Here is a 24,641-nt window from a genome sequence, read left to right as displayed (position 1 = left end):
CCATCCTAATTGAGTCGCTAATACATGCATGCATAAATTCATCTACTCAACAAACATTTATTGAGGGCTTCCTATGGGCCTGGTACTGAAGTATGTGCTGAGGTTACAAACATTATAAGACATGATTTCCTCCCATAAAAAGCTCAGACTGGTGGAAAAAACAGATATAATATGGTGATGGCTGAACAACTCTGTAAATACACTAAAAACTACTGAATTGTACCATTTAGACTGATGAATAGTATGGTGATGTGAATTATATATCAACAATGTTTAAAACAAGCAAACAAAAACAGATATAAGTCCTGCGTACTGAACAAAACTAGGAAAAGGTGGCCTTAACTCAGCGTGGGAAGAGATGACGGAGGCTTCATTAGGGAGGAAAGCCTGGGCTAAAATCTTAGGGGAAAAAAAGTTACCCAGGTGATGCGATGCAAGATACTGAGCCCAGGGACAGAACAAGCAAAAGTTTTGGAATCAAGAAGCCACGTGTGTGCATGTGTGTTTGGGGAGGTTGGCACAGGCCAGAAGCGAACTTCAGAGTGGCCATTCAGGTGTTATTTAACCTGGGAAGTGAGGAATCTGTGATCAGATTTGTTCTAGATAAACTACACCTCATGGAAAGGACACTTTTTGTGTGTGTGTCAAAACAATCTGTGCGTAGGTCTCAGATCTGCCATTTTACAACTGGAAGAGTTCTATCAATGTCAGGTATTATTCAAATGCACCAGCGAGGGGGAATGTAGAGAAGAGTAATGTAAGATTTCATGTTGGACTAGGTTGATCTTGTAACGCAAGGGAAGATCGCAAGTTAAACGCAAGTTAAAAGGGAAGTTTGTTAGTGAACGGGACACGCTCTCGGTGGTGGGGAATTGCCTGGAGAATCCCGGCTGTAACGTGGCAGAGAAAACGGTGGAATTCTTCAGGGTGTGTGTTTTTCACTATTTTTAAGCTAGGTCCCCTTTCACAACCTGTTAAAATTATTGTGAGTACACTTGCAGGAACAAAACAAAAAAAAAGGAAGAAGAGGAAGAAAAGAATAAAATAATTACGGCATCGCCAACGATCGTATTTTCCTGAAGGTGGTTAAGCTGTCGTACCGGAACTACGAAACGGAGGGTCCAGGGAAGCACGGAGGACTGACAGTAACACCGCCACGCCAGCAGTGAAGCCCATTTTGGTCCCCGCCCGGTTCCCCTTGCTTCTTCTAACATCTTCCCCCTTCGCCAATTCCGGAACGGAACTCTTTTTTCATTCTTCCCAGTGGAAACGTAGGATTAATTTCCTGAACACAATCCGGAATGGTCAACATGGCGGCTGCCATAAGGTGCCTCAGTAGGGGTAAGGCGCGGGGCTGATTTGCAAGGGAAATGCTTTGGCATGGAATCTTCTGTTACACCAGAGTGCAAGCTGGACTCTTCTAGGCTCGGGTCTGTTCTGGGTGCTCGAAATGCCTCGTCTGTCGGTACTCCAGAGGGTCATTATTACCACTACAGGTTTCTCTCCATTCTGGAGCCGTCCACCCTGAGGGTGGAGTGGGAGGTGCTTCGAAACCCCTTCCGCCCTCTGTGGGTCTGTCAGCGATTGGGTTCTATCTCAGATACTGGTGTGTGGGCTGGATGGGGGGCCGGGGGAGATGGAGTTTGATAAGCGAAGAGAGTTTTGGTAAAAGAAAGGTGGTACATTGAAGTGACTTGCATCTATCTGTATACAGATTTCGAAGTGCCTTCTAAATTACATCGTTACAGGCGATTCCAGTTCTTATACTTCCAGACGGTGTTAACTTGGATTATCTTTTATCATTTAGAGGTTAATTCTGTAGTACTTTTTGGTAGCATCTCTTTTCAGAAGTTAATAAAATTCAGTTTGTTAGCTAGGATGACAGTCATTTTTTGTACAATGCTTTTTTTGTTTTTGCAGCACAAAGATAGAGATATCAGGCAACAGCGCCCCCATTTTACAGAGGAAGAAACTGATCTTATTAGGAATGTGATCAAGTTCATATAACTACTAAGTGACGGGAAGGACTGAAGCTTGCACTTCAGTCAAGTGATTCTTTTTTTTTTTTTTTTTTTTTTTTTAAGCACTGCATCACTATTTTCTCTTTGAACTTTTCAACTTTTCACAGGAAAACTCAGTGTCAAGATAGTGTTTGCTCAAAAGTTAGGGGTGACAGCTGGTCATGGCCTGTAATCCTAGCACTTTGGGAGGCAGAGGCAGGAGAATCGTTTGAGCCCACTAATTCGAGACCAGTCTGGGCATAATAGTGAACTCTTGTCTCTACAAAAGTCAAAAAAAATTGCTGGGTGCTGTGGAAAGCCCTGTAATTCTAGCTTCTTGGGAGACTGAGGTGGAAGGATCACCTGACCCCAGGAGGTGGAGGCTGCTGTGTGCCATGATCCTGCCACTGCACTCCAGTCTGGATGACAGAGTGAGACTCTGAGTTAAAAAAAAAAAGAAGAGTGACAGATCACAACAAGCCCTGATGACTAGTACGTGAGCAAACCAAAATGTATATTGTTACTGAAAAGAGATTGATGGCATTCTCTTCATGAATGAAATCACATTATATTAGACAAAACCAAAGAAACCAAAAAGTAAAAATGATTCTGTTTTCCTTCTCGTCACATGTTCTTCTCTTGGCTTCCAGGATACCTCACACTTAACATTTATTCCTATTTTACCTGTCCTTCCTTCTCACATTACATAGCTGGTTCCTCCTCCTTTACTCAGTCTCCTTCCTTGGAGTGTCCTGGGAGGCAGGTTTCTATCCTTCATTCTCATCTCCTGTATCTAAATTAAATCCTTTGGTGGTCTCATCCAAATTTTTGTAGGCTTTGCCTATATCTTAATGACTTAATTTTAGATCACATTTATATCTACAGGTAGGACCTCTCCTGAACTTTAAATTCTTTTATTTGTCTTAGTATTCTAGATCTTTACTTGGATAGTTTATCAGCACCTCACAATCGTTGAAAGTCAAATTCATTATCATAGACTGCAGTCTTCTTCATCTCATTTGATGGCAACTCTATCTTACCAACTGCCCATGCCAAACCTCAGAATATCTCTGATTCCTCTCTTTTTCTGATGCTTCACACTAAGCAGTTGGCAAATCATGTTGGCTTTATTCTCAAAATAAATTCAGATTCTTCTTACTATTCCACTGCAGCTCCCTTGTTCCAAGTTACTGCCATCTCTTACTTGGATTTCTTTATAGTTTACTCTCAATAAGTAGTGAAATTGTTTCTTTAATAACAAATCAAATCATGCTACTCCTTTCCTTGGAACTCTGTAAAGCCTTTCCACTTTTCTAAATTCAGAGTCCTCAGAATAGCCTGTGGCTGTGCTGTTCATTTTTGAGCACTTCAAATGTGGCTAGTTTGAATTGAGTATATTAAATTCACATATTTTGAGAGCTTAATATTTAAAAAGTATATAAAATATCTTAATTTTTTTTACATTGATAATGAAATGATTATTTCGGGGTAATAAAATATTGATATTGATTTCATTGTTTATTTTTAGCTTATTTTATTGTGGTTATTAGAAAATTGCACATGTGGCTCACATTATACTTCTAATGTATAGCATGGGTCTACATTCTTCCACATCATCCGGTGTCTGCCCTCTCTCACCCCCTCTCACGCCCCACCCCCTCCAGCTTACCTCCCTCTCTGATCTCTACCTTCCCCACTCTCTGTTGTAGCCACACTGGCTTCTTCCGTTTTTTCTTAAACACACCAAGAACACTCCTTTCTGCCTTGGGATCTTTGGCCTGGAACACTTTTTCTGGATATTTGCCTGGCTAACTTTCCCATTTCTTTCAAGTCTTTGCTCAAATGTCACCTTTTTAATGAAAGCTATGTTAACCACCTTACTTAAGATTGCAAATCACTTTCCCCCACTCAATCTCTTTTATACTGTACTCTTTCCTTCCCCCAATTATTTTTATTAATATTATCTCCCCTAACTGGAATGTAAGCTCCAGAAGCATAGGGATTTTTATCTGTTTTGTTCAGTGATGCATCCCAAATGCTTACAGCAGTGCTAGCACGTTTTGTTGGCACATTTATTGTTGAATGAATTAATGAAATGGTTCATCAGAAAAATGCCCCCATGTGTTGTAATGCATAATATTCAAAATAATTTGAATTTAGTTTTTGCTCTCATTTGTTCAAACTTCTTTCATTCATTCAACAGATATTTATTGAGTCTCCACTTGCCAAACACTGTGCTAGGTGTTAGGGATACAATAGTGAACAAGTTATACACATTTTCTGCCTGTGGTGCTTACCATCTATTGAGGAGCAGACATTAACTGGATAACTTTTTTTTTTTTTGAGTTGAAGTGTCACTCTGTTGTTCAGGCTGGAGTGCAGTGGCATGCTCACGGCCACCGCAGCCTCAACCTGCTGGACTCAGGTGATCCATCTGCCTCAGCCTTCCAAGTAGCTGGAACCACAGGCATACACCACCATGCCCAGCTAATTTTTTGAATTATTAGGTCTCACCAAGTTGCCCAGGCTGGTCTCGAACCTGTGGGCTCAGACAATCCTCTCACCTCAGCCTCCAAAAGTGCTGGGATTACAGGCGTGAGTCACTGTGCCCACTGGATACTTACTTCTTTAATTATAGTTGTTCCAAGTGCTATGAAGGAAGGGTGCAAGATGCTTTAAGAGGTGGACCTCATTTGGAGAGTGGGCCCCTTGTAGTACAAGCTTCCCGGCTAGGTAAGTGTTCTAGGAACCCGTCGGTGTCAGGGTACCAGCTATCCTTGTTGCCAGAGGCTGTGTTTGGCTTTAGTGAATTTTTTTTAGAGATTCTTTCAATGCATTTGCCCATTTTATGATGGGTAATTTATGAGCGCACCTGCCCCACCACACAGAGTGTTCAATAGTTTTTGACCCAAAACAGCATGACCCCCATGCTCCACCCTCCCTATTCACCCACTCTTACATTGAGTGACTTTTTTTCTGTTTTCCTGAATGCAAAAGTCCTCAAAGGGAAATGGTTCGCCAGTGTGGAAGAGATGAAACAAAGAATACCAGAAGCAGTAAAATGCTTCAAAATTGATGAGTTCCAAAACTGTTCAGAGCAGTGGAAAAAGCATCTCGATAGGTGTATTGCACCAAACAGAGAGTACTTTGAAGGTGACTGAGCTGGGCTGGGTGGCTCAGCCTGTAATCCCGTGCCTTGGGAGGCTGAGGTGAGTGAATTGCCTGAGCCTGCGGGTTCGAGACCCGCTTGGGCAACTTGGCAAGTCCTCATCTCTACAATAAATCAAAAAATTAGCCGGGCATGGTTGCTTGCGCCTGTAGTTCCAGCTACTTGGAAGGCTGAGGCGGAAGGGTCACCGGAGCCCAGCAGGTTGAGGCTGCAGCAGCTGGGAGCGGCCACTGCACTCCAGTCTGGGTGATAGAGTGAGACTCCAACTCAAAAAAACAAAAAAAAAAAAAATGAAGGTGACTGAAGTTTAAACATGTAAGAATAAATAGAATTTTTTTATAGATAAATTTCATTTTGGAGGGGGCCACCCTTGTGTATGAGAGACCTAATCTATTCTGAGTCTTCAGGGAAGACTGTTCTAAAGAAATAATGTTTAGGGAGAGTCCCTGTAAGATGACTGGGTTACAATGAATTAGATGTGTGAAGGTGGAGTGGGAAGTGATAGCAGCGAATGTCACAGATGGGAGGAAGTGTATTTATGAAAATTCTAAGGTGGTAAAGAACAGGTTGTGTTCATGTAACTGGAAGGAGGCAAATGTATTTGAAGCATCATGGACATGAGAGAGAGTAGTGTTAGATGATGCTTACTAGATAGGTTAGAAGTAGCTCACGGGATACCTTGGTAAGAATTTCTTTAGTACAAAGAGCCAAGTGGAGCTATTCAAGTGTTTTAAGGACATGATAATATTTTCATTTTTAAAAGAATCCCTCTCACTAATAATAGTTGGAAAAGAAATGGAAAAGGCCAAGACTAGAAGACAGAACAGTTTGGAAGTTGTTTCAGTAATCCAGGTGGTAGATGATGGTGGCCTGAACTATCATGGTTGTAGTGAGAGGGCAAAAACACTAGATTAATAAGATATCCAAGGGAAAGTGAGGATTATAGATCAGGTGAGAAGGCGGTTTAGGGCTGATCCCTGGCAACTCTAACCTTCCACTCTCAATTATAAGTAAGAAAGGAGATGGAGTAGTTTCCATCTCATTGCTAGGAAATGGGAGAGACTTGAGAATGAGTGCAGACTAAGGTGGGCTCATCAGTAGTAGTTCGGGAAGTTCTGAGGGCTGTTTCCTTGAAATAGCAAGTGAGGTTAACTGCTAAGTGTGAGGGGAGAAGAAATGTATAAATAAAGGAGATGAAATAATACAGATAGGCTAATTGACTAGAGGGATTGAAAATATAGCTATGATCTAACAGTGCTACTTAAGTAGTATTTTTGTCTTTGGTTTCTTTTAGTCTGTAGCAGCTGGGTAAATTTTTGTTGAAAAGTTTAATCTCTGATTGTTATGATGGGATTATAAATAGTAGTGGCTGATTTTTTGGGGGGAGTAGCAGGTTGCAGTTGATGTGTTCAAGATATATATATATGTATGTATGTATATATGATTGTTATTTCCCCAAGAGAATTACTACTTACTACTTCTTACTACTTTGGGATCTTCAAAGGTTGTTGGGTTCTTGTTTAGTACAATTAGAATTGTTTGCAAGTGTTTGCCAAGCATTGAATGGATAATTGCTTGTTCCTTCATTTACCATATGTAATTTTTCAAGATAGCTGGTTTCTTTAAAAATGTGGAGCATGACTCCCAATAAATTTGAGATTCTCAAGGGCAGGAACTGGGTCTCTTAGACTGTTTTACTTTTTCTTTCTGGCCATTGTAGACACTTGTGGTTCTTTTGCCACACTGACTTTCCAGTGATAAATTGGTCTCTTACATTGCATTAGCTGTCACTCCTGTATGTTCACACAATTCACAGTTTGGGTGGTTATCTTGTACTTCACCTTGAAAGATTTGAGATGAAATTGAATTGCTAGGCTTGTGACTTTGATGACATTTGAGCTGATGATAAGAAGTAGTAGGCCATAGGAAGAATTGGAAATGGTGTGTCCCAGACCAACGCAACATTAAATGCAAGGGCCCTGGGGCAGGAATTACCTTGATATGTTTGAGGAAAAGAAAAAAGACTCACAGTGAGCAAGTGGGAGAGGTATACTGAATGGTAGGCAGGGGCCAGCTCACGTCGAGCCTTGCCGGACTTTGTAGCTATTCTGCATGCACAATGCTATCCACTTGGAAACTTAACTTACCGAAATGAATTCATTTGATGTATAGATCAAGTGTTAGAATTTATATACCATTGGTTGTTGTAAGTTTTTATTTAATGAACAGAATTTTAGGATATTAAAACAACCATTTTATGTGAAAATCTATTTGCAGAGTACTAATTTTAAAAAGTGAAGCCGGGCTCGGTGGCTCAGCCTGTAATCCCGCGTTTTGGGAGACTGAGGTGAGTGGATTGCCTGAGCCCGCAGGTTCAAGACCTGCCTGGGCAACTTGGCGAGACCTCATCTCTACAATAGATCAAAAAAACTAGCCGGGCTCAGTGGCTTAGCCTGTAATCCCGTGCCTTTGGGAGGCTGAGGTGAATGGATTGCCTGAGCCCGCGGGTTCGAGACCCGCCTGGGCAACTTGGCGAGACCTCATCTCTACAATAAATCAAAATGAGCCGGGCGTGGTAGCGTGCGCCTGTAGTTCCAGCTACTTGGAAGGCTGAGGCGAAAGGATCACCAGAGCCCAGCAGGTCGAGGCTGCGGTGGCCGGGAGCGGCCACTGCACTCTAGTCTGGGTGACAGAGTGAGACTCCAACTCAAAGAAAAAATAAATAAAATAAATAAAATAAAAATTGAGCTGGGCACAGTGGCTCAAGCCTGTAATCCCAGCACTTTGGGAGGTGGAGGCGAGAGAATTGCCTGAGTCCAGGGGTTTGAGACCAGCCTGGGCAACTTGGGGGGACCTTGTCTCTACAATAAATAAAAAAATTAGCCAGGAGTGATGGTGCATACATGTGGTTCCAGCTACTTGGAAGGCTGAGGTGGAAGGATCACCTGAGCCCAGCAGGTGGATTGAGCTGTGGTGGCCATGAGTGTGTCACTGCATTCCAGCCTGAGTGACAGAGTGAGGTGCTTACTCAAAACAAACAAACTAAGAACAACTACAAAAAAAACCCAAAATTGAGTTTAAGCCAGTTCAACAGAAAATATAGATGGCCAAACATATGAAAACATACTCAACCTAATTCATTAGAAAAATGCAAATTAAGACAACTTTTTCATCTATTAAGTTGGCAAAAACGAAACTGTTTGGTAACATGCTGTGTTGCATGAGTGTGTGGAAACAAGTGATCTTTTCATTGCTGGTGGGAAATATATATGGCACTATTATTTTAGGCAGCAGTATTTATCACAATTATAAATGTTTATATCCTATGACTCAGTAAATTTGCTTCTAGAAATTATGTAAGTATTCTTATACAAATACAATATTATGTTTGTATAAGGTTATTCACTTAGCACTGTTTGTAATAGTAAAAACTATTGTTAATGACTGAACTGTTGGTCACTAATCAAGTAAATTATAATACAGCCACACAGTGGAGTATTTGCAGCCCTAAAAAGGGTTTGTTTGTTGTTTTGTTTTTTTTTTTTTAACTGGAGTCTCACTCTGTTGCCTAGGCTGGAGTGCAGTGGCACACTCACGGCCACCACAGCCTTGACCTGCTGGACTCAGGCGATCTTTCCACTTCAGCCTCCCAAGTAGCTGGAATTACAGGCGTGTGCCACCATGCCTGGCTAATTTTTTTGACTTATTTTAGAGATGGGTCTCGCCAAGTTGCCCAGGCTGGTCTTGAACCCCTGGGGCTCAGGCAGTCCTCTTGCCTCTGCCTCCCAAAGTGCTGGGATTACAGGCGTGAGCCACCATGCTGGGCAATGAAATCTTTCTGAATTGTTATGAAATGATCTCTGTAACATATGCATATACACACATTTATGAAAGGCATGCATGAAATTATCACATAAACATTTCATATGTGTGTGTGTACTTGTGAAAACAGGCTTTAATAACTTTATGTGAAAATCCAAGATGAAGTGTAGTGAGTAGAGTATGCCACCATTTTTATGAACAGGAGGGAAATATATTGGTACCTATATGCTTATATGTGTATGTAATATTTCCAGAAAGATGCAAAATAAATTGCTAACATAGTAGGAAAGCTGGGGATCTGGAGCTGAGGATCTGGAGCTGAGGATTTTATTTATTTATTTATTTATTTATTTTGAGTTGGAGTCTCACTCTGTAGCCCAGACTGAAGTGCAGTGGCCGCTCTGGCCACCGCAGCCTCCACCTGCTGGGCTCTGGCGATCCTGTCACCTCAGCCTTCCAAGTAGCTGGAACTACAGGTGCGCGCTACCATGCCTGGCTAATTTTTTGATTTATTGTAGAGATGAGGACTCGCCAAGTTACCCAGGCGGGTCTCGAACCCGCAGACTCAGGCAATCCACTCACCTCAGCCTCCTGAAGTGCAGGATTACAGGCTGAACCACTGAGCACGGCTGACTTTACTTTTTTATGTTCTTTTGAAACCTTTAAATAAAAATACTTTTCTAATATTTCTACATACAAAAGACTATAACATAAGTAAGATATAAAGAGTAATAATAGCTTGAAATTCTGAATACTCACTATTAAGTTTTTAAAAAATAGAACATTATCAATACTTCCAAGGGACCCATGTGCCTTTTTCTTATTTCAACTACTTCTTCCTTGGAGGTAACCACTTTTCCTGACTTTCTATCTTAACACTCCCTTATACAGTTTTAACATACATAAATATGTACCCCTAAATACAATATTGTTCAGTTATGTGTTTTTGAAATCATACCAAATGAATTCTTTTGCCACTTGCTTTTTTTTTATTGTATGTTATATTTGTGGAAATCACCTGTGTGCATGTAGTTTTATTTTATAGGCCTATAACTTTCTATTATAGGAATATAATGGAAATATATTTATTCTATTGTAGAAAAAGGTTTGCGTTCTTTCCTGTAGTTTAGCTATTACAAACAATGATATATATTATATATTATTCTTGCACATGTTTCTTCGTACACATATGCAGAGTACATGCCTAGAAGTGGTATTGCTGCATCATTGAGATATGCATGTTCGGCTTTATTGGGTAATGCCATATTATTTTCCAAAGTAATATTTTAATTCACAGGTTTATCTACAGGGTGTAAAATTTACCTTTAGTTGACATTTTCAGTCACCTCTGACTTTTTTTTAAAGACTTACCAATCTCATGTAAAGCAGTGCTACACAAATTATATGACCTGTAAACTGTTATCTGTCCATAATAATATCAAAGCTTCCATGATTGAGAAAATTTTGTGGGAAAAAATATTGTCATTTGAACTCAACAATGTACTTAGTGATGTGGTTGATTTTCACGCTAGTGTAATCTTAATTTGGTTACAGACCTGCAGTAGATACACTGACCACATCCTTTAAGTAACACTGATATAAAATGATACTTTATTGTGGCTTAAATTTATATTTACCTGATTACGTTTCTTTTTTTGAGGGGGGGGTCGGAGTCCCCATTCCGTCGCCCAGACTGGAGGGCAGTAGCACTCTTCCGACCACCGTAGCCTCGACCCGCTGGGCTCTGGCAATCCTTCCGCCTCAGCCTTCCAAGTAGCGGGAACTACAGGTGTGCGCTACCACACCTGGCGAGTCTAGAACCCGCGGACTCAGGCAGTCCACTCTCCTCGGCCTCCCAAAGTGCTGGGATTACAGGCCGAGTCACTGAGCCTGGCCTACCTGATTACTAATAAGGAGTGCATCTTTTCATATATTTATGCATCATTTGTGTTTCCTTTTCATTTACATACCTGTTCATCTCTTTTGTTCATTTTTCGACTAGGTTGATTTTACATATCTGAAATATTACTCCTTTATCAGTTATATGTGTTGCTAATATATTCTCCCAGTTTTTGGCTTATGTTTTTATTTTCTTTAAAGTATATTTGATAGCCGGGCTCGGTGGCTCAGCCTGTAGTCCCGCACCTTTGGGAGGCTGAGGTGTGTGGATTGCCTGAGCTCGCGGGTTCGAGACCCGCCTGGGAAACTTGGGGAGACCTCATCTCTACAATAAATCAAAAATAAACCGGACGTAGTAGCACATGCCTGTAGTTCCAGCTAATTGAAAGGCAGAGGCGGAAGGATCGCCGGAGCCCAGCAGGTCGAGGCTGCGGTGGCCGGGAGGGGCTACTGCGCTCCAGTCAAGACGACAGAGTGAGACTCCAACTCAAAAAAAAAAAAGTATATTTGATAAATAAAAATTCTTAACACAAATGTAGTCACTTTTAGGTTAATACTTTTTGGGTCTTTTTTGTGAAATTGCTTCCTCCCTAACTGTCAGAGAGATATTTTTCTATATTCTGAAATCCTTTAAGTTTTGCCATTGACATGCAAATCCTTAATCCCATCTAGATTTGATTTTTCTGGGTGTGGTATGAGATCCAAATATGGTGGTAAGATCCAAATATACTCGTTTCCTGATGGAAAATCACCCATCTCAGCACCACTTATTGAATTCTTTGCATGGAGATTTGCAATAAAATTTCTGATATATTCCAAATATCCATATTTGAATTGCTGGGCCATTGCTGGGCTATTTTGTAAAATTAGTTGGTCTTTATCTGTTTGTGCCAACATCAAAGTATCTTAATTACCATAACTTTATAACAAATCTTCATCATTGGTAGGGTAAGTCCCCCACATTGTTTTTATTTTCAGAAGTACTTGGGCACCTATAAATGAATGAATGAAAGGTAAATTATTTTAAAAATCCTGGGATACGTATACATATTCCCTAATAAGAGAGCTAACATACTTGAAGAGCCTAACACTTTGGGAGGTCAAAGCAGAAGGACTGTTTGAAGCTAAAAGTTTGAGATGAGCCTGAACAGCATAGTAAGACCCTGCTTCTACAAAAAAAAAAAGAAACAATTAGTCAGACATGGTGACTCGAACCTGTATTCCTAGCTACTTGGGAGGCTGAGACTGGATGATAGTATGAGTCCAGGAATTCAAGGTTACAGTGAACTATGATGGTGCTACTACTCTCCAGCCTGGACAACAGAGTTATATCCTGTATCTATTAAATAAACAAATAAATAAGAAGATAAAATTGTTTAAATATTGGATGTGTTTACCAGTTTTAGTTTTGAGAAGTGCGGTTTCCATTATTACATTTTTAAAAGAATGATTAAGAATCATAAGCTATTGAATGTTTTTGTTTTAAAAATACTGACTTTTAGAATATAAAAAATAATGAGTATAATTATTTAATGTTAATGTTTTATGTTTTTTTCCTTTCAAGTCTTGATACATCACCAAAGGCATAGTCTTTCCAAGATGGTTTATCAGACATCTCTTTGTTCTTGTTCTGTAAATGTTCAGGTACCCAACAGACATTTTGCTGCTGCTACAAAGTAAGTATTTTTAAGTTATTATTTCAATTACTATCATTTAAAATTTTTATTAACAAGCATGAATAGTTCCATAAAGATTCACAGGGATATATAGTTGTAAAAGTTTATCATGTTTGCTTCTTTGACTTTATAGTCCTGAAGGAAAGACAAGACTCATCATAATAATACCTAACATTTACTAGACACTGACTTTCAGTAACTAACTTATTCTCCACAACAATTTTATGAGGAAGCTCTTATTATTACACTCATTTTATAGAGAAGAAAATCAAGGCACAGATAGGTTATATAACTGGCCCAGGGTCAGAGAGCTAGTAAGGGTTGGAGCTAGGGTTTGAATCCAGGGAATTTATTATAGAAACTACGTTTTTTTCTGGTATGCTACAACTGCCTTTTTAGAACAGAACCTACTGTTCCAATTAATGAATTTTAATTAAGGTGGATTCTGTGTGTGTAGTTCTTTCTGCTGTTTAAATTTTACATTTTTTTCCTCTTAGGTACTTTTTGTAGATCAGTTGTCATAGGACTATGATTACGTAGTAGAATTTCAGATGTGTGTAGTGTGTTTTTCTCTTGGGCTGTTATCTCTTTCTGCTTTGTGAACATATTTGTTTATTATGGATATTCATTATTTTGAGAACATTTTATCTTTAAATATTGTTTTAGCTTATCCTCTAGACATGCTTCATTTGATGTCTTCTCCAAGTTCTGCTCCAGTACAATTTTAAGCATACTTTTCAAAAACCTAGAAAACATAGTGCAGAAATATGCATACTTTTAAAATTTAAAAGCAAATGTTTTTTTATGTCTGACATTGTTATTTAGTAGCTTGATGAGAATTATAGTATTCATACTTAAAGGTTTTTATTTTTAATGTGTTGACTTTGTAAAATACTAAAAATAGCTTTTTTTTATGGCTATTTTTTAAAATCAGGATCTGAAACAGCAGAGGGACCTGTGCTGGCCTCTCTCTTTTCTGTCAGTCTGGATCTCCCCACGCCTGTGTATGTGCAGGCATATGTTCCCTATTTGCCAGTAGCTGATCCAGATTTTAAAAAGCTCACTGGTTTATCTGAGTTGGGTTTTTTTCTCTCTTTACAGTGTTTCTTTTTTTCTTCTTCTTTGTATAGCTCATAATTTTTTATCCAATACTGGATATCTTGTGTAGAACAGTGGAGACTGCAGTAAATAATATGTCTGCAAATGGACATGCTTCTTCATCTGTCAGAGCATAGAATCTATCTAGTCAGGAATTGAGCTAGATTTTCATTTCCTTGTTGTCATGGTTACCAGCAGCTTCAAATTTCTGTGTAGTTTCCTTGTGCTTAGAATGGGGGTTGGGGTTGCTAGAGGGTTTTTCTCCATGTTTCTGCTCCGTGCTCAGCTTTCCGCCTTCCCTGTGCAGCTGAGCCTCAGAGGGGAGTTGCTCACTATTCTTTCCCCCTCCCCTAGCTGTAGACTGCTGTTTCTTTTTACTCAGTGCTTGCTAGGCTGGTGATGGGTGGTAGGAGGACTTCTCTTTTCCAGATCCAGCCCTTTTCTTAAGTAGGCCCAGTGCAGCTGAATCGTGGGAATGGGATTTTCTCAGCGTTTCTGTCCATTCTGCCCATGGTATCATGAATCTCTTGCAGGTCTTGTGGGGAAGTTTCCTGGCCCTTCCGTAGCTGCATTGGTATAGGATACTGGGCTTGGGATTGTTTTCTGCCATACTCCCAAAGGAAGAAGATTTTTCTTTTTTTCTGTCAGACACAATGGGTGCTTACCTATGCCTTTTCCACCATGCCTGCAACCCTCTGGGGAGTCATTCTAGTCTCCTGCTTTGTTCCAGTCTTTCCTGGGAGCACCTGGTGGAAGGTGTGTGGAAAAGGGCCTATGAATTCAATGTGGATTCTCGTGTGTCTGAATCTCCAGTTTAATACTGTCAGGCTAATCCTAAATTTTGGTAGATTGTTTCTTACCTCCTTGTCTTTCTCTCATGCTCTGCCACAGGGGAGACTGTGATGGGGTTGGGGTCAGGGACTGATTCTCCTCGAATTTCGGGATACTTGGTTGCATGGAATCTCTGCTCTGTGATCAGATCAAGAAAAGCTATGGTTTCATTCATCCGTTTCTCATTGTTTATGGTCTTTCCAAGCTTTTTTACATTTTAAGTGGAAGGAGAGCTTTTGCATTTGGTTTAAAAGGAATGAATAAACCGGCATCAGAGATGTTATGAATTTATTTATGTGATTACACTGAGAAATATGAATTCCAGATATTTTCATTTCATTAACATGTTCTAGGCATTTTCTCTTTAGTTCAGTTTAGTTTGATGGGAGATTGCATATCAACCTCCCACCCCCTCCTTCCAATAGAAGGACTTGGTGGGGGTGGGGGCTGGGGTCTCTTGATTTTCAAAGGTCTAGAAGTAAACTTTATTATAGCACTGATTTTTAAAACCTTGTTTTATTGTGTATGGCCATGGAATTATTTTTTCTTTCATGTTTTTGGAGTTAGGGGACAGATGAAACAGGGAGAAAGTTATTATTGAGTACAGTCTCTTATTACTTATTTTATCTGTGTGGTTTAGTTACCCAGGTAACTGCAGCCAAATTCTATTCTCTTTGATTCAGATTGCCAGGTGTTTCTCCTCCACCTTCTCCAAAACCTTACTCTAGCATGATTTATTTTTTTCCCTGATTATCACAGTATATAAGCTGACCTGATAGAACTCTACATAATTGCATGAACAACATATTTCTTCTGAATGTGATTCTTATGAATAAAGGTAGAAATTTTTTGACAGCCATGGAAAATAGGCTGCAGATCTGTGAGATTAACTGTTATTGAAGTTTGTTCAGTTTTGTTTTGTTTTGTTTTAAGAATGCATTTTCCTGAGAGTCCTATTTGATCCATGTTATACTTTTTTTGGTTTTTACAAATATTTTCACTGAATCACTGTATTTTGTAAAATAAGGTCCAAAATATAAATAAATTGCCAAATACTCAACTCAGTCTCTCTCTGTATGAGACATTTATTGAGTTTGCAGCTATTTATTAATTAAAAAATTTTTTTTTTTTTGAGTTGGAGTGTCACTCTGTCTCCCAGGTTAGAGTGCAGTGGCACGCTCAGGGCCACCACAGCCTCGACCTGCTGGGCTCAGGTGGTCCTTCCGCCTCAGCCTTCCAAGTAGCTGAAACTACAGGCACACGCCACCATGCCTTGATTTATTGTAGAAATGAGGTCTTGCCAAGTTGTCCAGGCTGGTCTCGAACTCCTGAATTCAGGCAGTCCTCTCACCTCTGCCTCCCAAAGTGCTGGGATTATAGGTTTGAGCCACCGCACTTGACAATTTAAAATATCTTATTTAAGCTTTGGAGAATTTCATATTAAATGCACAGATTCAACTATGATTGAAAATTTAGTGGTGCAGTCTGCACTTATGTAAAGTAAGTCTGAAGGCTACAACTAGGACATTTTGTCTATTTTAAATGGGAGAATTTTTTCCTAAAATAGGCTCTGAAGGCTCTTTTTTCCATTGGCATCTCTGCTGCTTTACTAAATACAAAGTAAAAATGTGGTTTCTCCAGTTTGGAAGGTTTCAGGATTTTATGGAGTACTTCCAAGGTAGCTATTGAGATGTGTTGCCTCCATCCACTTGGGCACTTGCTTAGACTTGTTGTCAATCAGTCCAGAAGAACACCTGCACCCCATTAAAAATGAGAATTGTCATTATCTGCTATTCTGTTGAATTGCTCATTAGTTGGGAGGATACTATTATTAGTGGCGGTAATAAGGATTTATCGAGTGCTAAAAGAGAATGGAATTATATGTCAGATTGGTTTTTGAGGTCTTTTTAAAAAAAAATTGTATTATTATCCATTTCTTTCACATAAATTCTGTAGGACCCCATATTTGTTTTCTATTGCTATCATAACAAATTATCACAAACTTCAAGGCTTAAAACTACACAAGTTTTTCATTTTACAGTTCTGTAAGTAAGAAGTCTGACATAGCTCTCATTGGGCTGAAATCAAGGTATTGGCAGTTCTCTGGAGGCTCTGGGAGATAATCCATTTCTTTGCCATTGCCAACTTCAAGAGGCCACCACCCACATTCCCTGGCTCTTGGCCCACTTGCTTCACCTTTACAGCAAGGCAAGGTTGCTTGAATTTCTCTGGTGTCATCTTTCCATCTCTGATGCTGGGAAAGGGAAAGGCTCTCACTTTTAAGGAATTACATGATTAGATTGGGCCCATATAAATAATCTAGGATAATCTCTCTATCTTTAGGTCTTTCACCTTATTCACACCTGCAAAGTCCTTTTTGCCATGTAAGGTAATATATTCACAGATTCTGGGAATTAGAATATGGATATCTTTGGGGGCGGCATATTCTGCCTACCACAGAACCTCAACATCTTTCCAGAATACTAGTTTACTAATGTAATACTTTTATGGCTATAAGTTGTGATTTGAATTAATGCTGAGAAAATTATATCACCCCTAGTTCTATCTTTTTTTCTTAGCTGCAGATTCTTACTTGCAAGTACCTGTTGAATATATTTTCTTAGATAATTTATAAATACCTAATTAGTTTTTGTTATATAACAAACCACCCCACATCTGTGGGTCACCTGGTATAGACTGGATTAGGATGAATGTCTCTGATGACTTTGGCTGATCTTGTAAGGCATTTGTGAATTTGCAGGTCAGCTGAGAATTGTCTGATGTAGCCTGGGGCTCTGTGGAGGCGGTCTCTTGTCCTCCTATCTCTGAGCTAGCCTAGGCATGTTCTTCTAATGACAATGGCAGAAATATAAACATGAAAGTGGAAACATATGAATCCTTTTTTATGGCCTAAGCTTAGAGTAGAAAACTGTTACTTCTGCTTTATTTTGTCCCCCAAAACTAGTCCCTTGACCAAATCAGGGGCCTGGGAAATATACACCTTTAGTGAGATGAACTGTGAAGTTACCTAGCAAAGGGGCTCCAAAGATAGAGGGTAAAGAATTGGGACCAATGATGTCATCTCTTCCACACTCATACTTAATGCATTCCAAATTGAACTCATCTCTGTGATTACCTCCCTCACCAAAAACCTGTTGTGCTAATTCTGGTCTTAGTTAAGGAAGCTACACTATGCCTAGTCACTCAAGTTAGAAATCTAAGTATTTTATTTTCTTCTTTCCCTATCTTCAGTATTTTCCTTGTAAATAATTCTCTAATCTGTCATCTTTCCCAGCCTTCTGACCATCAATGCTCTGGTTCAGGCTCTCTTGTCTCTTTGAGAGGAAAAGCAGGAAATGGTCTTTTTTTTGTTTTTTTTTTTTGTTTTTTTTTTTGAGTTGGAGTCTCACTCTATTATCCAGGCTGGAGTATAGTGTCATGCTCATGGCCACTGCAGCCCCAACTTGCTGGGCTCAGGTGATCCTTCCACTTCAGCCTTCCAGGTAGCTAGAACTATAGGCATGCGCCACCACACACACCTAATTTTTTTATTTATTGTAGAGACGAGGTCTCATCATGCTGCCTAGGCTGGTCTCAAACCCATGGGTTCAGACAATCCTCTCGCCTCCACCTCCCAATGTGTAGGATGATAGGCACAAGCCACTGTGCCCAGCTGGGAATAGTCTCTTAATGGTCTCCAATCCTACTTCTTTCAGATCTATCTCTTATTTTATAGCCAGAATATTCTACCTAAAATACAGATGTTTGGCCAGGCATGGTGGCTCATGCCTGTAATCCCAGCACTTTGAGAGGCTGAGGTGGGAAGATAGCTTGAGCCCTGGAGTTTGAAACTAGACTAAGCAACACAGCGAGACCTTGTCTGTACAAAAATATCAAAAAATTAACCAGGTGTGGTGGTGTTGGAAGAATTGCCTGAGCTCAAGAAGTCAAGGCTTGTGGTGAGCTGTGATCGTGGCACTACACTTCAGCCTGGGTGCCAGAGTGAGACCTTGACTCAAAACAAACAAATAAATAAAGGATATAAAATACAGATGTTACTCCTGTTCACTGACTTCTCATTGCTTCAAGGGGAGGCTTTCTGTGATCTGGATATTCCATCCATGTCTTCCATTCTTGCCAGCCTTCTATTCTGACCCCTTTAGCTCAGGAGTCAGCAAACTATGGCCAGTGGGCCAGATCTGGTCTGCTGCCTGTATTTGCATGATTCACAAACTAAGGATGTGACTTTATACTTTTTAATTATGGAGAACAGAACGATAATATTTTGTGACACATGAAGATTATGAAATTCAAATCCAGTGTTCATAAATAAAGTTTTATTGGAACATAGCTATGTTTCTACATTGATGTATTGCCTGTGGCTGCTTTTACATTACAGTGGTAGAGTTGAGTCATTGTAACAGGACTCTGGCTCACAAAGTTAAAATATTTACTATCTGGTCCTTTGTAGAAAAAGTTTGCCAACTTCTGCTCAAGTCTTATGGAACTTACAATAGCTCCCCTTGTATACCATTTTATTTCATGCCTCAAAACTTTTCATTATGTTGTTCTTTGCTGGGCTACTCTATTTTTATAAATAACAGCTTTATGAAGATGTTATTTATATACCATACAGTTCACCCTTGTAAAGTATGACTGCAAACAGTACAAAAGTACACTTAATACTTGTTGAATTAGAAAAACTATAAAGCAATCTACATTTTTGAATTAAAATAAAATTTGCCTTTTGTTTTCTCTATACATATGTTTTAAATAATATATATTGATATAACTTGAAATTTATTTTTTAGGCCTGCAAAGAAAACAAAAAAAGGTGGTAAAGAAAAAGCATCAGAGGAAAAAAAAGATGATATAGAAAAAATAAAATCATACCCCTATATGGAAGGCGAACCTGAGGATGATGTCTATTTAAAACGCTTATACCCAAGGCAGATATACGAGGTGGAGAAGGCTGTTCACTTACTTAAGAAATTTCAAGTTCTTGACTTTACTTATCCAAAGCAAGGTGTTTATCTTGATTTGACACTAGATATGGCACTGGGGAAGAAGGTATGTAGATGCATTTAAAATAAGTTTATTTGTGAATAGTGCTGATATGAATTGGTGTTTCTTAATTTTAAAATTATTACCTCCCATAATTTTTAGAAAACCTAATGTTGTCTGACTGGGCACAGTGGCTAACACTTGTACTTCTAGCATTGTGGGAAGTCAAAGCAGGAGAATTGCTTAAGTCCAGGAGTTTGAGACCAGCCTGGGCAACATAGTGAGACTTTGTCTCCACATAAAAAAAATTTTTTTAATGAACCAGGCATGGTGGCACATACCTATAGTCCCATCTACTTGGGTGACTGTGGCTGAAGGATGGCTTAAGCCTAGAACATCGAGACTGTCTGTGAGCTGTGATTGTGCCACTGTACTCTAACCTGGGGATAGAGCAAGATTCCCTAGAAAGAAAGAGAGAAAGAGAAAGAAAATCTTAGACTTTCTGTACTTTAACATGAGAAATATATATTTTTAATCATTTTCCAAATATAAAATATGTTGAAAATACTCTAGAGGGTTGATGAACATATATCTCCTATTTCTCTGAAGAGTCACTAGTATAAATTTCAACAAAAGTAGTGTTAAAATTAATTTAAGTGTTACTGTAACTTTGGAAAATGACTTAAACTCTCTGGGAATCATATTTCTTCTCTGTAAATGAGGGCTCTGGATTAGCTCAACGGCCTTTAGATATATTTCCTGGGGTTGGGGTCCTACGTTGAGACTAAGGTTGCTTGGGTGGAGTCACAAGTTTCTCACTCTTGTTTCAACCAGAGCCTTCTGCTTTATCTGTTTAAATATTGGAGTTCTACAGAAGACAATTATAAAAACTTGCAAGGAAAAACTAGAGTAGTATTGAGGTCTATTATAGTCCTATATTTTTAAAACTTCTTAAGAGATCTAATTTTTAAAACAATGATATTTTAATTTTTATTCTGAGGATGTCTTGTTTTGGCCAAGCTGGAAGGTATGTTTTTTAATTCAATCTAGCAGCCTCAGCTACAACAGTAATAGAGCCCCTAGAGGAGGCAGGACAGCACAGTGCTGGTGTGTTGGCTGTACACACCAGAATCCTGCCTTGTCACTTTTTAAGTTTGGGCTTCTTTGCTCTTTAGCATTGGGTTTATTGCTTAACCTCTTCAAATCTCAGTTTTTTAAATATTTCTAAAAAGAGATAAAATATTTAGTTGATATGGTTGTAGTGAGGATTAAAGGAGGTCATGCATATAAAGGACTTGGTAAGTGCTTAATAATAATAGTCAACATTTACTGAAAACTTTTCTACCAGCGACAGTGCTAAGTACTTTGCATGCATTTTCTTGTTTAATTCTATAATAATCTCAGAAGAGGAAGCTGAGGTATAGATAGCAAACTAACTTGCTAAAGGTCATAGAATAGGGGGCAGAGTTAAGATTTGAAGTAAGGTCTATTTTATTTCTTAGTTTTTACTTACTAGAAACAGTGTGTACCAGCCATGTTATAATTTTTATTTTGTATCATAGTGTTACTATTAAGTCTTTTATTTTAAAAATTGTGTAGCATCTAAGGTGATCACTTACTCAGTTAACCATTAATGCAGTTCATAATGATGTCTTCTAGGACCACAAGCTTTGTTTCATATATGGAAGCCACTTGTAAACTAATGCCATTGAAAATGTACTTTTGTCTTCCTAAGACGTTTTGTTGTTGTTGTTCTTCAGTGTTCCACAGAGGATGCTATTATTGGGATTGCTTACAATTGAGAAATTTACTGAAACCAGTTGTGACATGTTAAAGACAAGGGAATGTCAGTTCATAAAACTAAGTTGCATGGTGATGTAAAGTATGCTTAAGAATTTGTGCCTTTTGTCTGAAAAGAAATTCCTAGGAGGATGTCTCTATTCAAAATAAGTTTTTTTTTCTAAAACTATTATTCTTACAAAAAGGTTTATTTGGGGAACAACCTCTTTTTCTTCCAGACCTTAAAGTTGTACCCAAACTATGGAGGGCCTAAGAATTTGTTCCCAGGTGAAGTCTAAGAGCTCTGAGTGTCAGGTCTCAATAGTCCCTGATCAAAATGATTGAAGAGATTAATTCTGAGGTCCTATAAAATTTCCACCGGTATTAGATGACTCAAATGCATGCCACAGTTTATTTTGGATTTTCCAACTGACTTCCTAAATTAATCTAAAAATGATGGGTGGCTCAAGTTGTTTCAAAATAGACCCATTCAGAAGAGCCATTTAGACTTGGCATTCTGTTTTGGATTTAGGGTTTATGTTTTTTGATTGCTTAGAGCCAATAGTGGCAATTAGGGGTGACCTACAGGGCAGATCAGCTGGATATTGTCTATTATTCAGTATGTATGGCTGTATTATGTCCTCCTTGATGGTGTCAGAAAATTACATTGTTTTTAAAAAATTTAATTCAAGGTGGCAAATGGTTATTGACATTTGTCAAGTGGAAAGCATTGTACTAGGTGGTGGGGAAGATATAGAATGCAACTGTATCTCATAAAATTTAAGAGACTGTGACGAATGATGAAGAGATAGGAGCCAAGTGCCATGGGAGTGTGAAGTTGGGAAGAGAGATTTAGACTTTTCACTATAATTTCTTGAAAAAACGAATATAATCGTTTGTGCCTTAAATTCTAATCAGTGAATAGTTCTGGATTAGTGGGAGGTCATATGGTAGAATTAAGACACTAAAAGCACGGCATCTTCTTTTTTTATAGAATGTGAGAGATATAGAAATGATGAAATTTTGAAATTCTTTATCCTCTATTGTGTATTTAGAAAAAAGTGGAGCCATTTGCCAGTGTTCTTAGCTTTCCATACCCATTTGCTTCAGAAATCAATAAAGTTGCTGTATTTACAGGGGTGAGTAACTTATATCATTTAATTTTTTTAAAGAGATAACACTCATCAATGGTTAGAATAACTGAATAAATAAAGTTAGAGAAAACCCTAGCATTCACCTTCTTTTATTTTCCCCATTTGGAGCTCAAAGCAGTTATATGACCTTCTTGAGGTTACAATATTACTTTGAGAAAGAGCTAAACTAGAACATTCATTTCATTATTACTAGTTTACCACATTGTGTTTCTTACAAGAAACTATAAAAAAGTATGAACTTTCTCCTACTGACTCCTGTTCTTAGTCAAATTTCCCTCTCCAAAAAAACAGTTGGATTATTTTAAAGCAATGGGACCACTCAGTGCTGTAGTACCTCAGAAATCACAACTTTTAAAAGTATCTAGTCTGGAAAATCAATTGTCAAATATATAACAGATATAGTAAAATAGCTTTTTGTTCATCTTTTTATATTAGAAATGTTTGTTTATAAAGTGTTTATGAATTTATTTTGTAATAACTTTTAAACTAAACTTGTTCTGAATGGAGTAGCTGATGCATTTAATTAAAAATGGATTCATTTTCACTTAAAAATAAGAACCATAATTTTTTTGAACTATGATGTTATTTCTGACAAAATACTGAATGTGTTTAAAATTAAAGATTATGTTCAAACTATTGTGTTTTGATAGAATGCATCAGAGGTTAAAATAGCAGAAGAAAATGGAGCTGCGTTTGCAGGAGGAACTAATCTGATCCAGAAGGTACAGTGTTGTTTTCATGTTTATTAGATGTAGAGATTGTTATCTTTGCCATCCATTTATTTGTTACATGTTGAACAGAGGTAGTAGCTCTTCATGATAAATGGTTAGTAGGGCTTTATAGGAATAGGGACAATTTTTCACTACTTTTCACTTTCAAAAACTGGGAAAAATTATCCAGTCTGATATTGATTATATTCGATTTATAGTATGATTTTTTTCAATTTATATTATAATTTGTGTGTGTGTATGTGGCTTCCCTCTTTTTTGTCTATTAGAGTTTGGGGGTAGACTGACTCTGGTTTTGATTGTGAGATTTAAAATGAATCCAAAGGTCACACGCATGATATATCCATTCAGTTTTGAAAATCAAATATTTGTTTTGCTTTCTGGGAGTGAAAGTCTGATTCAATTAGTAGATCACAGAGGATAGTATCTAACCTCTATAACATGGTGCTTTTAGTTCCTCTTAATTTCTACCCCCTAGTCAGTTCATAGTGAAAAAGGCTCAGTGTGATAGCCACAAATGATTCTGAAGCCTGCCATTGAAAATAGCAAAGAGTTTGTGGAGCCTATTTGAAAACGAGACCATTTTTTTAAGAGGTTGGAAGAAGATGCATAGAGTTATTTCTGAAAAATACAAAGTTTTTTTTTCTTTTTAATGTTCTCTTAAAAACTCCTCTTCAAATTATAATCATGTAGATTCTGGATAATTTTTTTATTGGTAGGGAGAAGAAGAAAATAGGAAAAGTGACTTAAAAATTATCCTTTGTCCCATATCCAGATTGTCCTTTGGATAACTTTCAACTGGGCTCATCCTTTGGGATAAACAGCAGTGCTTGTGGTTTGTTTTTTTCTACCCTAAAAGTACTCTAAATTTGGTGGGGATTCTGGATTTTTAAGGAGAGCTTCCAGAATGATTTTTGGGTGCAGAACTAGTAGCAAATACGAAAAGATTATGCTTTAATACAGGTTCTAGGTCAAAGTCAGAGGATGATACCCAGTTCTTTCTGCTGTATCATTAATTTTAATTTTTAAAAATATTGTTAAAATTTGTTTAGTTATTAAAAAAATAAGCATACCACAAATGCTTGGGAATTTGGAAGTAAAGCTTGGCCTCTGGAATCAGAGAATGAGTCTTATTAAATGTGTGTACTGCCTTCCATCTACTTTTTTCCTGCAAGCACAAGAGTGTCTTGTAGAAATGTCACAGCAACTCCTTCAGTTCTCAAGTGTTAAGAAGTTACTTCTCAGCCGGGCTCAGTGGCTCAGCCTGTAATCCCACGCCTTTGGGAGGCTGAGGTGAGTGGATTGCCTGAGCCCGCGGGATCGAGACCCGCCTGGGCGGCAAGACCTCATCTCTACAATAAATCAAAAAATCAGCCGGGTGTGGTAGCTCATGCCTGTAATTCCGGCTACTTGGAAGGCTGAAGTGGAAGGATCGCAGGAGCCCAGCAGGTCGAGGCTGTGATGGCCGGAAGCGGCCACTG

The 24,641-nt window shown here is 38.5% G+C and overlaps 1 protein-coding gene across 1 annotated transcript in view; it reads left to right on the top strand.

Annotated features, from left to right (window-relative positions):
• Positions 1 to 1,115: 1,115 nt before the first annotated feature.
• MRPL1 (mitochondrial ribosomal protein L1) overlaps positions 1,116 to 24,641 on the top strand; it is a 72,249-nt gene continuing 48,723 nt past the window's right edge. The window contains exons 1-5 of the mRNA XM_008050549.2: positions 1,116 to 1,341; positions 12,455 to 12,566; positions 19,307 to 19,565; positions 22,334 to 22,417; positions 23,083 to 23,154. Of these exons, the coding sequence (XP_008048740.1) occupies positions 1,302 to 1,341; positions 12,455 to 12,566; positions 19,307 to 19,565; positions 22,334 to 22,417; positions 23,083 to 23,154 (567 nt within the window). The 5' untranslated portion in view covers positions 1,116 to 1,301. The remainder of the gene's footprint in view (positions 1,342 to 12,454; positions 12,567 to 19,306; positions 19,566 to 22,333; positions 22,418 to 23,082; positions 23,155 to 24,641) is intronic.

Source organism: Carlito syrichta, unplaced genomic scaffold, assembly GCF_000164805.1.
Source record: "Carlito syrichta isolate Samal-C Ts95f unplaced genomic scaffold, Tarsius_syrichta-2.0.1 Scaffold150045, whole genome shotgun sequence".
NCBI classification, from domain to species: Eukaryota; Metazoa; Chordata; class Mammalia; order Primates; family Tarsiidae; genus Carlito; species Carlito syrichta.
Note: the sequence above shows the minus strand (reverse complement) of the source record. Positions and strands in the feature narration are given on the sequence as shown.